Here is an 18,858-nt window from a genome sequence, read left to right on the forward strand (position 1 = left end):
CATTCGATGAAAGCACTAATTTACTGTAGTTAATCACTGTTTAGAAAAGTAGGAGCGAATCTAAGCCTAACAAGAATAATTGTTAAGAAAAAATGGGTGAGAGAGAGAGAGAGAGAGAGAGAGAGCTCCAGCACCAACATATTATAAATAGCTAGGATCTTTCAAGGGTTTCACAGCGCACCATCTTGTTCCAGCTTCCAAATACTACAAGCCAGATTATACAAATTACTCTATGACGATTAAGAGCAAGTGTGTAGCTAGTGATGGCAAACGTGTTATGACCACCGAGGAGTTGAAGAAGTGGCTGAAGAAATTTGATACTGATAAAGATGGCCGTATAAGCAAAGAGGAACTCCGCCAGGCTATCCGCTCCACCGGCGGACGCTTTGCCACGCTCAAGAGCCGGCGTGGGTTACGATCCGCTGATGTCGATCAAGACGGCTACATAGGTGAAGAAGAGCTCGACAACCTTGTTGAGTTTGCACAGAAGCATTTGGGTGTCAAAATTATACACTTTTGATCATCAGTTCTATCTATATACAATCATCTGTGTTGTATTCGATCTCTATCCGATGAGTGACTTATAGATGCAGCTGTGTTGTATTCTCTATTGGATGAGTGACTTATAGATGCAGAATAAATGCAAGTGTGCTACTGTAGCACCACCAGGGTCATGCACTGGCAGGGGCTATGGATTGCTTTAGTAGTTCCTCCTTAATCCATATGTATCTTATTCATTTGTAAGGAGGAACTACGAAATAATTCTCAGTTGGAAACCGATAACTAATACAGTTCTTACGGGTTCTTGCAGTAAAACTAATCAGTAGACCTTCACAAAGGATCAGAACAATTGTATAAGATATGAGAAATGAATTTACATTCCTAAAAAAATTTATGTACATCAAATATATGTGCAAATGCCTATTACCTATATTGGTTTCCGATAATACTTACAAACTGAAGTGTTCATGGGACTAAAATACGTGAAGTCGTGAACTGTACAAAATTGGATTTAACAGAAGAGAAACAATGAGAGAAACTGGAGCAGTATAGAGGTGATACTGGTTCAACCGTTCTCTGTATGTCTTCCATATATTGCTTCAAGTTACCGCTATATCAGCCAGCTCAATAAGGAAGCAAAGCAGAACTGCAGAACTTCAGCGATTATATTCTGAAAGTTCAGTGGATGCTGCACCATCATTCTACAACCCAGAACTCCATACCGAGTTTTCTGACAGATGAAGCAAATGTGAAATTGGGATTTACCTCAACAGTTCTGAAACAAGTGTCGCAAAACTCATCTGTCTGCATATCTAGAAAGGACCAAAGAAGGCCTAAAACTCTGTTTGACACCTCAACTGACATCAGGTGGTGGGAGTCTCCAGAAATTCCACGAATTAAAGTCCTCCTGTAATCAACAGGGGAAGGAAAGCATGGTCAGAGGGGTTCCAACTGACTTGAGTATTTAAAACTTGTTAGCATGGCCGAAGAAAAGTCGCAGAACCAATACCTGCTCATTTGAGGAGGTTGTAGGGGGAAACATGTCATTTACAAGAGCATGAAGTGAAGTATATGTCTTTGCGTCAACACGGCGGTTCACAACAATCTCACCCTGCATTCCCAAATCATCAGAAAAACAAAAGTGGCATTTGGAAGAGATACATTACAAATTTCAATATAACTGCTACGTTGTCATGAAGGACTTGATTACCTTGGGATTAATGATGAAGATTTTACCCAAGGGGATTCCAACCTTGAGGTAGCTGAACTCATCAGTGTCTCTGTTTCCAAAACCAGCATAGAACGGGTTGCAATCAGGAGGGAACAACGATTTGATATCCTGAAAAGGAAAACAGGAAAATTTAACATATACAAACAAAACAAATGATGCGACTGAAATATTACCAAAAAACATTCTGATACTCACACACTGATCAGTCAAAGAACAAATATTAGCTAATAATCCCACTACATCAGTATATTATTAGTTAGCAAAAAAATTATCAATAGACCACATTGCAAAGATATACAATCAAGACAAATCTTATGGAACAAATTATAGACCATCAGGAATATGGTAAAAGATACGTAGGAAGATACAAGTCTATGTCACAAATGGAGAGGCAGAAAGTAAGGAACCTCTAAGCATGCAATCTTGAATTCATGAGGAGCCCTCCGAATAACTGTGATAAACAGAGCAAGAGTCAGTTCAAGCATTATAAAATTAGGAAGGATTCAGTGACAAGTACTATGATGTGGCGTATGTCCATTGAGGCTACTTCTTAGTATACGGAACACCAGTATTTTGCTTTGTTGGCATTTAATTGTTTCTCTCAATTAACACATTATTGAACAAGAAAAGAACATGCTCCAACACTCTATAAAGCAGTTCACCACTTCAGCTCTATCATGAAAGCAAATGTAAAAATGGCCATTCGAACACGCACAAAAGACACATATCTATGAAAGTTAAGTTCTAGTAAAATGGGCGCATACACAAAAACTCACCTTCCCGAAAAAGAGAAGGAAAAAGTCCATCAGGAGAAATAACAACAGGCCCATCAGGTAAAGCCTTCCCATCCTGTACATATGGAAACAAAGATAAAAATAAAATGATAGTTTCTTTATTTAGAAAAAGAATGCAGACATTTGAAGTATTTAGCATGAACAAAGTACCGACCTGCTTAAGGTTAAACAGAAATTGTCGCGTCTGAGAGGACTGAGAAATAGCACGTGCACTCAAAAAAAGTAATTCATATCCATTTTCCTGCATCATATTAAAAATAATAATTAGCTCTCTGAAAGATTAGGCCCCGTGAGTAGTAAAATATAAAAAGCATATAATATTTGCAGGAGGCAATGGTACCATGTGATGAGACAAAAACAAACCTTAATGGCTGAAAACAAATGTGTGACACCTGTTTGTGACCAATCTACACCAACCAAGGGCATGAACTGACCTAGAACGTCTGATCTGTAATATGATGCAATTCAAGCAGATCAGGCAAATAAAATAAAGTTCCCATTTTGGTTCAAGAAAACCTCTTGTTTTCATACATTTATCTTGTCAACCATTTTAGAACATACCCTTGATACCATTTATCTAATCTGAAATATCTAGTTTACTTCATACTTTTTGCAAGATGTAGGACAAAACATGAGCTCAAGGAATTCTCGAAAATAAAGTATTAGAAAAAAAAGGTTGCTAAATAATAGCCTTACTTTGTGATTGTCCCATCCACATCTGAGATCACTATACGGGTATTCCATTTCCAAAGATAAATTCTGGCATCAACCTGTAGTGAACCGAAAATGATAAGAAAGCATAGTAAGTACGTCTTGAAGTACGTATATCTGGAACACATAAGACGACAAACAAATAATGTAAAAAAAATAATTAATTGTCACCAAGACTGACAACTCAGGAATATATTACCTGCTGATTTCCTAGCATTGCAGTAGAGAACGTGAACGTTACTGTATTCCTCCCTTCATTTAGATTTAAGGATGCCAACTGCTCAGATGTTGGAGAGGTTGCCCTTTCTGTTTTCTTCATCCCCTTTGGTGTACGCACAGAGTCAATACTATCCACACCAACCGCGCTTTCTGCAGCATTCTCAACTTCAGGACTTCCACAATCATTCAGATTTGGTTGCAGAGCCTTCTGGGAATTTGGATTTGGTTGCAGAGCCTTCTGGGAATTTGTTCTCCTGAAACGGAAAGGCCAGAGTTTCCATCTTCCACTAGGGGTAACACTTGCCTCTGAGGGATCTCCTGTAATGTTTTTTCTCAACTTGGTCAACAGGTATCATGCATCTAGGCCCTTAAACAATGGATACAATTATAAAACAATAAAAGCAGCTACATCCTAAGGAATATAATTGCCTTTGATTCTGATAACAAGCAGCTATGACATTGGAATTTACATAACATTGCAATCCAGGCAATAAGTCTAACTAAGAAGAAAATGGACTATTATCAGTTATTAAAAACCAGATTCCACGGACAGTCATTTTACTCCGACATGGAATATATCATTCTGTAAACACTAGTGGAAAAACATACATGTGTAGTCTATTTCAGCATAAAACACACAAACACATATGCACACACAACATCAATTCAGGGCATGAAAATTCAGAAAATTAGCACATCATACAAGGTTATATCCAAGTGTTACCTAGTGCAGGACTGCCGGGAACATCTTTGAGCTCCGCTAGCTCCGCTGTATCCTCAGCATTCTCAGTGTCTAGCTTTACCAGAGGTGACTGTTGATCTTTGTCCAACTTTACACAGCTCAGATCATCTCTATTTTGCTGTATCCACTTCAAGGTTTTAGCTTCTGAGTCCAGCGAATGGCTCAAAGGACAATCAAGATCCAGTGCACTCAAATTATCGGCCTGATGCCACATAATGGGCAATGATTCCACCAGCCTCCCAACTTCCTTATCAGCAGCCCTATGATTTCTAGGGATGTCGACTGTAGTTGATGCTGCGTTAAGTTTTCCGATAACTTTCTCAAAACCAGTTGAGGGGATTTCTTGAGTACACTTTTCTGGAGATGAAGATGACTCATAACTTGTACTGACTGCTGACCCACTCAATTCTTTACTGCCATCCGGACTACACAAGACACTAATTTCTCCATCTACACAATGTGAAGAAGTTGACTCTGCGCATTGAACCTTAGTGGTGTTGAGTTCATCAGAGTCACTGAAAAGAAATTGTTCTTCTTCTAGTCTTGCCAGTGGCACCACACTTGCGGCTTCAGTGATTTCAGAACCACTAATGTACCCAGAAGATGTTTGGACTTCACATGAGATATCTTCACCTTTAAATTCTTTCTTATCATGAAGTTTACGGTCAGAGTTGCTTAACCTAGAAAGGATATGTGACTCAATCTCAACTGAATCGGGCAATGCACTATTATGGACCATTTGACTACAGTCCTCTGCAGCTTTATCTGGCTCCCTAAGGTCCCCATTACGGTTACCCGTGCAAGAATGACGATCTGTTTCAGGAGTCTCCAATGGTTGCACCTTTAAGGCAATATCTTCAACAAACTGCTCAGTAACTGCATCCTGATCAAGAACACACATACTTGGTCTCAACCAATGAAAAATAAAATTCTAGTGTATAATATAAAAGAACATTAGTCAAGGGGTAATTTCTAATTAAATTATATTTCCTCATATTCAACACATATTTGTTGCTAAATAAGTCATAAGAAACATGACATCCACACATTCCAAACTAGTTTTAATAACCCTTATGTACCGTTGCAAGGGATTCCAAGAGAGAAATTACCTTAGAGAGCAGTTCAGTTCTGGCATGAACTGCTTTGGCGTGAACATGAATGCTTCCACTGTCTCCTCTAGTAATGTAAAGCTTTTCATGAGTTTGTTTGCTGGAACCATCTATTCCCACTACTGAGCTCTCTGATGATTCACAGTATATAAAGGATTTATCTTTATCTATTTTAACATCCTTCTGGGAAACGCCACAGCCAGCTCGTACAACACCTTTGTCATCACTAACCTGTCCAACAAAATGCTTGCCAGGAAATGCTTCCCCCTCTACTGAGTGTGGACTTGAACCACCCGAACCTGTGATATTGGATACAAGCACCTTCACATTGCCATCATTTTCAGTTACTCCAGACTCATCCAATTCTCTGCATACTCTAGACACTATACCCGAGGAGTTTAAACATGAAATTAGACTAGCTTCCTCCACATAACTAGGTGATTTGTCAAAGCCAGACAGAGGAGCATTGCCTATCTGGGCATTGCAGAAGGCGGTCGCCCCCCGCAAAGCACAATCAGGTAGAGATGAGCACACTCGGCGGTGCTCGGAACTAATCTGCATATCTTCATCGACTCCACTCTCCAATATATCAGGACAAGAAAGACGAGAACTACCCTCTTTCCTAGCTTTCTTGGTGGCAAGACTAGTGGACCATTTCACCTCCAAAAGGTTGGCTGCAAACTCAGCACGCTCCAAAGAATCCGCCCTTCGAACTGTGCTATCATCACCCTCTGCCTCCTCTTTAACCATCATTCTCTCTTTCATTGACCTGCTTCCAAATATCCCAAATATCCGTGACTTCCGGGAATTAGTCCTGGACATTACCTTCCCATTGCACTTATCTTTCTGATCAACAATCAAACTTTCAGCATCATAATTGCAACTTTTGGACTTCAATGGCTGCCTCTTTTCTCGAGATTGCTCATCCGTCTCATCACTGGAAGACGAGGAAGGAAACAACACAGATTCCCCTTCCTTTGCATCAACCTCCCTAAGGAAGTAAGCCTCCCCTTTATTATCCAAATACATGTGGAAACTAGCTTCCTCTCCATTTACACAAATGTTCACCACCTTCTCCTTGGACTTCAAAACCCCTTGAAATTTCCCAAACCGAACATTCCATGCCGAAGACTTGGAGCTCCCATCTTCTTGTTGAACTACTATAATATCCACAGCTCCACCAAAAGGGTGAAAAGGCCCCGAGACGTTGTATACCCCCCTCGAGATGTAACTCCCTAACCTCCCAACCGCATACATCCTCTCCTCTCTGATATCTCAAACCACCCAATTCCCAAAATCTCGAAACTCAATCATAATTTGCAAAGCCTGTTGATTTCCTCAAGAAATCTGCAGGCTTGTTTCCTCAAAGCAACAAACTTTAATAAAAGCCAACACCAAAACTACATCAAAATTAAATCTTTGAGACCACCCAGATGACCAATCCGCCAGACTACATTATAATTCAACAACCCAAATGATCAAAACCCATAAATTAACCGTCTTTAGCTCAAAAAAATCATTGCATGAATCAGAAACTATCAATAGCCCGCTCAATGATCTCAACCCTTATATTCAAAACAAAGAAAACAAACCAAGAAAGCAAGCATTAATCTAGATACCAAATCCAAAGCCTCTTAAAAATAAGTTGTCTCTGATCAGAAACACTACCAAAGACGGAACCCAATTAAAGAAAGGTGTTGATAAGCAACAGGGAAGACATTAGCGGTTGGCTGGTGCAGCATATTCGGTTCTTATTTATTCGAATGTACCGTCGAACTATTCCTCATTAAAATTCCAACCATAATTTTTAGACAAAGACTAAAACATAAACAACACAATGATCCATGCGTCTGAGATATACCAAAGTACGAAACTGACCTGAATTGGAAGGGAGGTACGAGAAGGAAGAAAGAAAGAAACGGGGTTGGAGGCCCTACAGAGATAAAGATCGTAAGTTTTAACTTGGGTTTGTTTTCTTCAAAATCTCAAATAGGAACACGTTGGCAGTGCATCTCTGTTTTGGAAGTGGCAATATAGTTAGGTGGAGGTTTGAACTATGACGCTTTTCTTTATTACGTCATTCTTTGTTTTGCCGCCATGTGGGTCGTCTCAGCAGCATAGATTAGATCCTTCTGGATCATTATTATAGAGAACCAGGGGAGCTGTACACGACCCCTACATGGGAAAGAGGAAGCTTTACGAGAACATGAACATGCTTAGTTTCTAAAGATGGATTCAATCATTGAAATAATTCTCGGCATGTTTTCATGTTTTTGTTGTTCTTAGGTGTAATAATATTGAATGTTTTATTATTGGAATTGAAATTTCGTGATGAAATTTATACCGTATTTTATAAGCATGTAAGTGACTTCTAAAATTGTAAACGAAATGATAAAAAAATAATTTAAAATACGTCATTACGCTTATTAATATCTTCACGTAGTTTTGTATAAATGAGTATGTATTCGTGGTTAAAAAGTAGTTTAGAAATATGACCAGTTGGTCATCCCTCAACCATGGTGAGGTGTGTACGTAAGCTGTGTTTATGACCGGATATTTGAGTTGTGCTACTTCCGATACTATGATGCTCTATGATCAACAAGCCAAGTCAATGTTGTGTTGTAACTATATGCTATTTTAGTTACTTGGAAATCCAAAAGACGATAAGATGAGCAACTTTATCTATAGGTATATGTATGTAGGGATACTCAAACTTTGTAACTTGAATGTTCTGGTGCTGATTAGATTTGAATCCATCATGTCCACTGTGTTGCAGCCTAACTGGTAGAGTTGTGTATTCTTCTATATAAACTTTTGTTCGGCTCATTTGGTTTGGGGAGATTAGTCCAGGCCTGTTTTGATTTTGCACCACAGGCCCAACTCTGGTTTCCCGTTTGATTTATTCAGTATTAGACCGAATTGATTAGTCCAAGTACATACACAAAGTTTAGCAAATCTTCCCAGTCCTGTCTGTAATATATATCAAAAGAAACAAAAAGACTATAAAGCATTTTGTGTTTTACATGAGGTTTAATCATGATTAAAATGATAGCTTATTAGCTCTCCTTGAGCCCAACAACAAAAGCTTTTGTGGTGTCTTCCTTGGTGATTGGGAGAACGAATCATGTACACTTGTAGTGGTCAATTGCAATGCTTTTGATTGGGAGCTTATATCAGATTAGCACTAATCTCAGAGAGCGCATAACAAAACCAACGAGCTTGTGTCCTAGTGTGCACTCACGATAGTGTTGTAAACAAAGGGTTTTTGTTGTGGTGTTCTTTTCCTTTTTATTTTCTTTTTTGGTATACCTAAAATGATTAAAAGGAACAGAAGGACAGCATTTTCATGTGGATCTTGATTTTGTAGGATTGTGAATTGTGAATGTCGTGAAATCATTATAATTCAATTTGGACGTTTGCACTGTACTCTTCTTAAACCGTGCAAGCAAATTCAATTCGAAAAATAAAATTGGAATGAAATGATAGTCGGAATCAGTTGAACGGCATCCGTTTTGACTAACCTTTTTAAGACTACTTAGACATACATGTAAAATAAAGTAAGAAAATGAAGAGAAATGAACTACATATGAAAAATACGAGATCGAATACATTATGCAATTCTAGATGATGTTCATAAACTCATAAAGACAATCCTTAAAAACAATTAGCCATCATATCTTAACCAAACTATCATGGTTCAATTACAGACTACAGCACCTGATGCACTTCATCATGTCTTTGATGTGTCAAACTAGACCGAGTACCTTCTGCATTATTGAACTTATCTAAGTTATCTTTTTATGATCATTGTACTTATGATCACTTTCTTGTGTTTCAGATCCACGAAGACCATTGCATCGAGTCCAATTGGTACCATCCTCCTTTTCATATCATCATCCCCTACACACTTCTTGTTTCACATGAACACTTCCATTTTAATAAAAAAAGGGGTCCGTCTTCTTTCTCATGCACTGCCTCTTTTTGTGGGGACTAGATATTGCTGGTGCTAAAGTTCATTTGTTTCTTTTAATTTGATCCCTCGTGTATTTACTTTAGTGTGCGATGATTTTATACTCATACGAATGTATGGTTGATGATTGTATTGGTTTTCCAAAACTTTGGATGATGGAAAATCTTGATGGGAATCGCAAACACAATCCCGTTTGTACTTGAAAGAAATGATCACTTGCCACATGAGTTCATTCTTTTTCTGGAAGTTCTTAACATGCAGCAGCTGCCTTTACTGATTGTTGAGAATGAGTTGTCCGATGAATTGGATCTTCAGACATGTCACGGGACTGGGGATACGGTGTGGCAATTTGGTGGGCCCACAAGGTACCACACCATTTCCGGCACCAAGAACAAAGGGCGGGAGACAATCACGATCTGATTCTAACAGAAGGAGATACAAAAGAAAGAGTAACGCTTGATGATCAATCGATTGAAAGCTGATTCTTCCGGCTCTTCTAAATCTAGATTAGTTGTGTTTTATGGGTATGTTATCCTTGCCTTCGGGCTTCCATATAATAAAAAATTTTTGAAAAATATCAAACGATTGAAGAATATACTAAAAAAAAACACTCCCAAGAGCAGTGAACTCATGTTATTGAGATCCGGATAAAAGATCAGAGTTTCGCCCTAGGTTAGGAACGAGTTATTATTTGACATATTTTGTACTTACATCATCATTTCTACCTGTTCATCGCATTTTCTACAATATAACATTTAACAGTCACAAAATATTTTTGAATGCAGTAATCTATTAAAAAAGTTCATTGTATCGAACTCATTGAGACATCTTCATATATACAATTTTATATATATGAAATTCAATTTGTATGCAAATTAACATTACAACATAATTTACCCCAGGTTCTTTCCCGTATCTACTACTCTAAGCATTTGATCTTCTCTTCTGTGGCAATGGAATTCTTGCAATGAGCAATTGCAGCTTGAATTGCTGCTTGCAACTCTTCCATGGTGCTATCGTTGGGATTAGTAGGAGGAGTAGATGCTCCTGAAGTTGCTAGAAGAAGCCCACTATTTGTTGGAGACGTTCTCATTGATGCAGGTGCTGAGAACTCTCCTCTCCTTCCTCTCAAGTGATGCCCATTTCTGGGGCTCAAATTACCCGAAAACGAATAAGGCTGCCTACTGAAATGAACATTCTCTTTTCTTCCTCTAAAGAACAATAAGGGCCTGACCATTCTCGCATACCTCTTTAGTATATTACTCACATCAAACCTCATCTTGTTCTTCTGCTTCATCCCCTCCTTGTCCTCCCTCTCTTCGCAATCTTTTCGCCTTTTTGGTAACCCGAAAATGGAAAAGGACTTGGACTTGGTTCTCCCCCTCGTCTCGCCATTGTGGCTCTTGCCGTCTTGGATATTGCTGCTGCTGTTGCTCTTCTTCTTGTTGATGATGTTGTTGCTCTCAATGCTGGTGCTACAGTTGTTGCTTTCCTTGGTTGGTTCTTGATCGTTCACTAAGTCTGTAATGGGAAGAGTGAAGCTGTCTAAGGAGTTAGTAGAGGAGCGAGGAGAGACAGGAAGGTGAGAGAGGAACTGCAAAGGAAGCAAATGGCCATGGAAGAAAATGTCATCTGCAGGAGACAAGTCGATAGCGAAAGAAGGCGGGGTTTTGGCTTTGTTTCTGTTGTTCTTGTTACTATGATCAGGGAGTGATGCGGAAGAAGAGTGATGAAGAGAGATTGTGAAGGAGAATTCATGAGAAGGAGAAGAGGAAGCTGATGGTGGTGAGGCTGTAGCTGGTGACTGTGGCTTTTCTTGCAGCATCTTGTTGCCTGCAGCTTTTTCTCTGGTCTTTTCAAGCAGATGGGCGGTGTCCATAACTCAATCAAGGATCAGAACCCAGTTCCTGATTCTCTCTATCTCACTCGCTTATTATAATCAGGGTCTTTGGCTTCTGTGGTTGGGTAGAGAGAGAGAGAGAATGGGAGAGAGAGAGAGAGAGAGAGAGAGATAAGGGGATGAGGAAGCAGTGGAGAAAGAGAAAGAGAGAGAGGGAGAGTACTAGCTAGCTGCAGTTGGGTTTCAAGTGTCTTCTTATGAGAAATATGCCACATGACACATTTGCAAGCAACAAAGCTTTATTGCCATGCATTATTAATATTTAGAGAAAAAAGATGGAGGATAGAGCAAGGCTGTGGTGCCCAATGACACTATGGAAAATTGGAATGAAATGAAAAATTTAGCTGTATTGATGATATAGGATGCTGGGTCCTTGTCAAAATCTAACAGCTACTGCTACTAGGAGAGGAGAGATGAGATTTGGGAAATGAGGTCACAAACATCCAAATTTGCTCCAAAAAGGTAGATGGCATTGGTGAGGCAAGGACTTGGTTTTTGGGTATGAGTCTTTGTATTTAGTTGTTTTGCCAGGAGGGTAAGGGTCCCCAAAGACCAAGCTAGGTCATGTTCACGTACACATTGAACCCATAAATCAAATCAACGAAGGAATCTTTGAATTTTCCTTTTTATTATTATCCCATTACACAGCAGCCTCCACTTATTTTTTTGCTCCTCCCTAAATCTATCATCTATTTTATTTCTATGTGCACCCAAACCAGAGAAACCACAGCAGGCAAGGTGTTGTTGTTCATGGGGTTTATAGTTTATCTAAGCCAGAATGGGGCAAACCTGTATCGTGGGATACGAGGTAAGATGTCACTTATGGAAGTTGAGCTTCAACAAGTAGAGTTTTGATCGAGGAGATAAGATTTCAAACCAAGCAATGCGGATAGATTTCTTTCATCTTGACCATCTTGATTCTCAACCTCACGGGCTCATCTCTCTGTCTTAGTTGTCTATTTCCAGCAAAGATTTTTATTCTAAATCTGTGTAGAACAATCTAAAACAAGTCGATTTTTCACGGACCACTTAGACACGCAATCTTTTTCTATACTACAAATTGCAAAAGTGGTTGCGAGAAAAATACCGTATACATTGTCTGTAGAATTAAATTTTCCATGTACGCGTACTGTCGAGAATTAAATGCAAATGATTGATAGTTAAATGTCAGAGAAAGGAGGTAGGGGACCTATATAGATATGAACCTATAGATAGTCTGTCTTCAAAGGATCATTAACCATGATACCTGGGGACCAACACAGAAGAGTTCAACACATCAATCACACTAAACAGAAGTGAAGTGAAGCAAGAGAAAAATCATAGGTTCTATCCTACTCCTAGTGATGATCCGGTTAGAACATACAGAAGAGTCGTAGGGGAATGAACAGAACACAGAGCACAGAACACAGAACACAGAACACAATACACAATACACAATACACAGAACACAGATAACAGAATGACAACGAAACAGTAGCGATGAACAAAATTTTGAAGTTAGGTGCAGATGGTAGACCCTTACACACGTGCACACAGTGGTCCTTGATCAACATCTATATTAGAGGAATTTTGTTCACATTGTTAAGGTCGACATCACAATCATGCAAGCATTATTGTGGTTGCGACTGACTCATTCTCATCACTTAACCATTCAAAAATCTTATTCTAATTTCTCAGAAGGATAAGAGCAGAAGAAACAGCAACATGGAAACATGGCATAAAACAAAGATTTCGCACTCAGAGACCATATGCAGATCTTACGAAAGTTTCCCACTTTATGCTTTTGCCGCTAGCCACTCATATTCTGATTCAATCTTCCAAGACAAGCTAACAGGAACACTACCTAAGAAAGATGAAGAGGTAACAAACAGAAGCCAGCTTGTCAGGGTTTGTGAATGGTTTCTATTTGATCAGAGGCCCTAAAAACAATACAGAAGAGTTTTCTTTCCAGTATAATCAACTACGAGCTGAAGATGCCATATCGCCATTACCAAATACTTCAGGTCGCGATTTCTCCTATCCCCAACATGATTTTCAATACAATAAGGCAATAATACCAGGTGAAAGGCACACCTATACTACAGACGGAATTCAACAGGTAACTAACCTAAAAAAGGCTATAGTTCTAATCTGAAAAAGAAAAAAAAAGTTACTATTGTAAAAGAAAAAGTTTAGTCAGAAAACTAGCAAAGTTCAGATGTAACTTTACTTCCTTCAAATTCATATTTGGAGCAAGCCTTGATCATAGGATAACAAGTGAAACTTTTAGAAAAAAGAAATATAGATAAAGGTACAACATCAATTCAATAGCACACAGCCAAGTCAAATAATGGCAACTGACACCCTTTTCTTTCATTTAAAACTTACAACTACAGCAACCATTTTACATTTCATTATGAGTGGCATGAATAATTGTAGCAAATAGATAAATCAGTCAACTCTGCAGCAAGGGAACTGAAGTACTAGATTCTCACAAAAGAGAAAAAAGACATCCAAATAAAGAAAAGGAAAATAAATAGAATTAAAAATAAATGTCAATCTTTCTATTAAAGAGTTATCTTCCCTAATTGTGCAGGAAGGATAACTACTAGAACAAATTCATACAGTAAAGCTGACAAAAGAGGGAATTTTTTTCCTAATGTGTAATGAATCTGTCTTGGGTCTCATCAATTTCACCTATATTATAATATTACACTGAAGCTTGCTGTCATGCATTGTTAGCTCTGTAAAATAGAAGGGTATCAATCCAGAGAAAAAATTTACCTCCAACGCATTGTCATGAACAAGCAAGTTCATCCAGCCTCTTCACAACCCATTATAAGGGAAAGCAGTCACTGTTTACGTCACTCTGAAGTCAGAAAACAGATCTTAAAGAAAGCTCTAACTGGAATCTTCTGACTTGAAACATTAAAAAATGAGAGAGGTCCACATAGGTTCCTAAGTTGGGTGCCCAAATCGATCTTGCTGTGTAAATTCCCATGAGAAGTTGAAGGGAACTAGTATCAAGAGAAGCACCACGTTCCTACTCATGAACAACTTCCAAGTAATTGTTAGTGCTCTCAAACTGCAAATAAAGGTGAAGACGGTTGGCTAATCACTATCGCTGTCACGTCGATCTGCAAGAAACATGAGACAGATGAGTTGAAGGGCATTTTCTCTTTGATTAAGATAAGAAAACAAAACCAAATAAAAACAAATAACCATAAAAAGAATATAAGATACGGGGAAGGTTGTCATACTTCCTGATGGTCTTTTCCCTTCCATAGCCTCTCTCTTCTCTTGACAACTAGTGCAAAGGAAGGGGCCATCCCAAGGTCGCAATTTTTCTGGGTTAGAGGTTGAGCCGGAATGTATTGAAATACCCTCTCCTGGTTTGATTTCAACTTGACAAACAGCACACATAAAGAGCTTAAACATGTTGCAGAGTGGGTACTTTGAATCTAACCTGTATTCACAAAAATGATCTAGTCAAAATCCAGCAAACCTGCAGAAACACCCACTATACAAAGTGCCACGAGTAATGAAACAACTCCATTAAACACAGTTCCATAGCTACCAAATAAATTACATACAACGATACAAATGAAGTAAAGGAAAGCACATAGAAACTTGCCACTTGATGCCTGGTCCACAAATAAATAAAAGAAGTACCACAATAAAGATGGAAATTTAAGCACAAACCTTTCGGAAAGAGAAGCAGAACCTTCCTCATATATTTCCTCCACCGTGTCTGGTTCAATATATTCTTGTTCAACACTAGAAGATGATTCACAAGGCTTTTTCTTAAACATGGACTTAAAAACTCCTTTTCCTCCTTGCCTCTTTGGTTGCGCCAATGGAGCTGCTGGCTTCTCCTGTGGTAAAATGTCAATCACAATACAGGTTGTATCATCCCGCAGTCCCTTTGCCCCAACAGCATCCTGGAATCAGAATATAAAATCTGTAAGACATAGGTCGATGCAAGAGAACTAACCGCAAGAGTGCTGGCAAAGCATCTATATTTGTCTAGGTCAAGTACTATATCACACATAAGATAACAAGAGCAAACTGAAATTTACAAATATTTCTGTACCTTGACTATTTGGGCAGCTGCAGCATCTGGAGGCATCCCACGACAACAGTCAAGAGCTTCTTCTGCAGACAGAGCATCCCATACACCATCACTTGATATGATCAGCCTACCACCAGCAGTAGACAACTGTAGAAAAAACAATAAGGATAAATAAATATCCACATTGCCCTTTAAAATAATTTCAACTGAGAGGTAAATATTTCCAATAGTCATGATAGAAGAATTAATATTTGTTAAATCTTAGAAAGATCAGAAAAGGATACATGGATATGGAATCTGAAACATAGACACTGAATATTGGAAAATGGATGGAGATAGAAAAACACCTTCATTTGCTTTACATAAGGAACAGGAACAATGAACTCTCCCACATCCATATCACCAATGGATCTCGAAAGGCACAAGCCACCAGGCCAACACCTCAATGGACCAATCTACATGAAATAAATGTAATCATTAAATGGTTTGTATAACCTTCTAATTGGAAAATGCACTGTGAAAAATACAAATCTTACGACGGTGAAAAAAAAATTACCTCTGCCCCGCCGCCAGTATTAAGCCTACCAACCTCACCACCACTTGAAGTGATACGCAGTCTCCTGTTCAAGTTTAGTTAAAATACAGATCGGTGTTAATGATGATATCAATTGATAACAGTCAGGAAAACGCTATTAAAAAAAAGCTTACTCGTCCTCGCTGCATTCAAGCCTATGATCTGCTGATAAATAATAAACTCCACCTTCGGCAGGTTCAACAATGCAACGAGAATCACCAACGGATGCAACAGATATTACCCATCCCTCTATAATTACAAAGGTGACAGTGGTTCCTGACGTTTGAGCTGAAAATGGCAGTAACAATGTATATAAATATTATGCACTCAGGAACCAGAACCAATAACTTTTGGCTCTTATTAGATGGCATACAATGGTTAAAATTAAAATCCAGTTTTATCAACTCTCCAAACAAACCCACATATAGACAATTGGGCAGAAATTGTATTACAAGAGAAAAAAATGACAACCAGGAAAAGCTTAAGGTACAATGAGGCATATCTTTTATTCTCATCAAGATCAGTAGTGGAATAACTACCTTTCTCTTGGAACTCTTTGTCTGTCTTGACAAAGCCTGCTACCAATGACCTTGGCAAAGCTGCAATCCATTCATCTCTGTTAAGATCTGAAGGAATAGCAGCTAAAATATTGCTCAGAAGATTTTCCTTGGAGTATATAGCGGCTGCAGACCCGTTATGCCCATCAAATAGCTGCAAGACATCGGCTAGTAAGAATAATCTAAAGAAATTACTTGAGCAATTTGCTTCAATAATGGTTTCAGTAGGCTGGTAAAAATTGATATAGCAACACATAAGACCTCCAAAAATTGGATAAAAAGAAGAGAAAAACAATAAAATCATATACAGCCTAGTGAGAAGATCCATCATAATCCTTGAAATGGCTTAGAATTGGCTATTTAGGGTATGAACTACCTATCAATTACATATCCAATGCTTGTAAAATTATGCAAATAGCGAAAGGATGTCAAAAAACATCCACCAAAACTAGGCGATTCTAGGCATTTATCCCCTCGATAATCCATTACAAGCAAAATACAAATGAGAGAAAGGAAAATAAAAGTATACCGCAAAAACTGAATAGGTAGAAACTCCATCCCCCACAACTCTTTGACAATCCGTCTTCACCATAGTGAAATCCTCCCCTTTCTTGCTCTGACTAGCCTGACCATATATAATCTCGGGCCTCTCAATCTTCTCATTGGCCAATTCTCGCTTCAGCAGCACCGAAAGCGGGACCGTCTGATGATTATCACTCCTGTTGTTGGACATCGTTTCACACTCCTAATAAAAACACAGTCTCTCCTCCCAACTCTAATACTCCATGCCACAATTCTCAATCCAAATCCTGCAAAAACAAACACAAATAACACCGTAATCAAAACGCACCGTTTCCTCCTTCCAAATCTAATCTCTCCTCCCACAAACTCCCAAAAATAATTAAAGAGATCTTTAAACGAAACGAATGAGCGATATTCTAACAATTAAAAATCACACCGGAAACAAATGAACAGCAATAAGCAATCGTAATGCGGATGTTAATTAACCGGAATCGGAGAGATGAAAAGAGAAATTACTGTGTAGGGAGAGAGGGAACGAAAGCAGAAGAGAGCAACGGCGGTTTAGGCGCGAAGAGGAAGAAAGTGCGGCATGGCGAACACGACGATTATTTGGTCTGATCGAGAAACGCGGATCCCGGCGCTCTGCGAAAATTCCATTCCATTCTTTCTACAAAGAAAATAGAGAGAGAGAGAGAGAGAGAGAGCGAATATGAAAAGCGCAAATGAAGCTGTTCTTCTCCTTTTCTTTCTTTAAAAATAAAACTAAAATTACGGGAAACAAAACTCACTGGCGCTGGCGTGGCAGCGAAACGTAACGTTTTTGGGGGATTCGGCGCTGCCCCTACGCCAGCCGTTTAGAGTTTAGACACGGTTTTCTGGAGCCGTTTGACTTGTGTGATGCGCAAGAGTCAAGCGATGACTTGGTAGATCTCCCTAATGCGGCCCACAAAGGGGAAGGTGGGGCCCACTGGACCTGCTTGATTGATGTGGAATCTGAGGTGGTCGGTCAATTAAGACAAATCAGGGAGGTTAAACTAATTAATAAGATGATGAATTGTCGGGTTTTCCATTTGGATTCTAATTATTGGCTGGCGCCGGTTATTTGAGGGAAGCAACGAGGAGGCCTCGATGTAGCGAATCTCGTCCCACTCACACTATATCGAGATTATTATTTTTTTACATACTTACATAGTAAACGTTTGCGCATTGTTGTTGTCATAAATAATCAGAAGGACCACGTTTCCTTTTTATTTTCCTTTATTATATTCAGAAAAATATTATGTTTACTTTACATTAAAAAGAAATTACAACGAAAAACCTCTTAGACGACCAATACAAGAAGAATAAGAAGAGTCATTTGAGTTTAGGGAGGAATCCTATCAAACCAACACATCGGAGTATAAAGAGAGTGGCCAACGCAGAAAATGAACATATTTTTGTTCAGAATAACTACATTTCATGAAACAAAATAGACCTATGATCTTTTAACTCTGTCACATTTCTTCACATAAAACAAAAACACAAAATTGTCCTACTACTAACTCAACTGTCTAAGGGTAGCCCTGCTAGCTCTTTTTTATTTGAGAAAAAAAAAAAACTAACCACAATGTTGGTCATGTCTTCGTCACACTGAGATCATGAATTCAAGATAATAATTACATCCTTTATATGTCGTCTAGTTGGAATATCTAGAGTATGATTAACATTACGATAAGGGAGGGGTTTTGGGCCTGGAGCCCAGAGGGCCCAACTTCTGGTTCCAACCTACCCCTTGACCTCCACCTGGAGTGTCCGAAATTCTCGGCGCCAGTTTATCTCCAATCCAGTGTCCTTGTGCAGCAAATGCGCGTGAATTATTGCCTTATTAGGTAGGAGCGTGTAGTCACACAAATGGAAAGGCGCGTCTGTGAGAATGGAGGAAAGACTATCCGCGTGAAATAAGTCATAAACGGCTCGACCGGCTCGTAGATCAACCGG

At 38.9% G+C, this 18,858-nt stretch overlaps 4 protein-coding genes across 4 annotated transcripts in view; all 4 read right to left on the bottom strand.

Annotated features, from left to right (window-relative positions):
* Positions 1-973: 973 nt before the first annotated feature.
* On the bottom strand, positions 974-6,564 carry LOC101291310. The gene is made up of 11 exons (XM_004292770.1): positions 5,308-6,564; positions 4,181-5,081; positions 3,437-3,774; positions 3,223-3,296; positions 2,890-2,974; positions 2,681-2,767; positions 2,509-2,581; positions 2,140-2,183; positions 1,712-1,840; positions 1,511-1,612; positions 974-1,408 (listed from the first exon to the last, which is right to left on the bottom strand). The coding sequence occupies exons 1-11, from the start codon at positions 6,562-6,564 to the stop codon at positions 1,355-1,357; spliced, it is 3,144 nt and encodes a 1,047-aa protein (XP_004292818.1). The 3' UTR covers positions 974-1,354.
* Positions 6,565-10,054: 3,490 nt separating this feature from the next.
* Positions 10,055-11,375, bottom strand: LOC101307365 (BRI1 kinase inhibitor 1-like). The gene has a single exon (XM_004291069.1). The coding sequence runs from the start codon at positions 11,154-11,156 to the stop codon at positions 10,197-10,199; it is 960 nt and encodes a 319-aa protein (XP_004291117.1). The 5' UTR covers positions 11,157-11,375; the 3' UTR covers positions 10,055-10,196.
* A 2,143-nt stretch (positions 11,376-13,518) lies between these two features.
* On the bottom strand, positions 13,519-17,092 carry LOC101291600 (probable protein phosphatase 2C 12-like). Its single transcript, XM_004292771.1, has 9 exons — positions 16,889-17,092; positions 16,342-16,513; positions 15,937-16,090; positions 15,785-15,848; positions 15,576-15,683; positions 15,250-15,375; positions 14,859-15,097; positions 14,417-14,622; positions 13,519-14,293 (listed from the first exon to the last, which is right to left on the bottom strand). The coding sequence occupies exons 1-9, from the start codon at positions 17,090-17,092 to the stop codon at positions 14,268-14,270; spliced, it is 1,299 nt and encodes a 432-aa protein (XP_004292819.1). The 3' UTR covers positions 13,519-14,267.
* A 64-nt stretch (positions 17,093-17,156) lies between these two features.
* Positions 17,157-18,858, bottom strand: part of LOC101291895 (B3 domain-containing protein At5g42700-like) — a 5,415-nt gene continuing 3,713 nt past the window's right edge. The window contains exon 5 of the mRNA XM_004292772.1: positions 17,157-17,168. Within this exon, the coding sequence (XP_004292820.1) occupies positions 17,157-17,168 (12 nt within the window). The remainder of the gene's footprint in view (positions 17,169-18,858) is intronic.

This window comes from Fragaria vesca, linkage group LG2, assembly GCF_000184155.1.
Source record: "Fragaria vesca subsp. vesca linkage group LG2, FraVesHawaii_1.0, whole genome shotgun sequence".
Lineage (NCBI taxonomy): Eukaryota > Viridiplantae > Streptophyta > Magnoliopsida > Rosales > Rosaceae > Fragaria > Fragaria vesca.

Coding starts and splice junctions, on each gene's coding strand:
- LOC101291310 (XM_004292770.1), bottom strand. CDS start 6,564: ATGTATGCGGTTGGGAGGTTAGGGAGTTACATCTCGAGGGGGGTATAC. Junction 2,975..3,222: donor GTGGATGGGACAATCACAAA/GTAAGGCTATTA, acceptor ATCATATTACAG/ATCAGACGTTCTAGGTCAGT. Junction 1,841..2,139: donor TCAAGATTGCATGCTTAGAG/GTTCCTTACTTT, acceptor TTTCCTTTTCAG/GATATCAAATCGTTGTTCCC.
- LOC101307365 (XM_004291069.1), bottom strand. CDS start 11,156: ATGGACACCGCCCATCTGCTTGAAAAGACCAGAGAAAAAGCTGCAGGC.
- LOC101291600 (XM_004292771.1), bottom strand. CDS start 17,092: ATGTCCAACAACAGGAGTGATAATCATCAGACGGTCCCGCTTTCGGTG. Junction 15,376..15,575: donor CTTATGTAAAGCAAATGAAG/GTGTTTTTCTAT, acceptor TTTTTTCTACAG/TTGTCTACTGCTGGTGGTAG. Junction 14,623..14,858: donor TCTGCTTCTCTTTCCGAAAG/GTTTGTGCTTAA, acceptor TTGTGAATACAG/GTTAGATTCAAAGTACCCAC.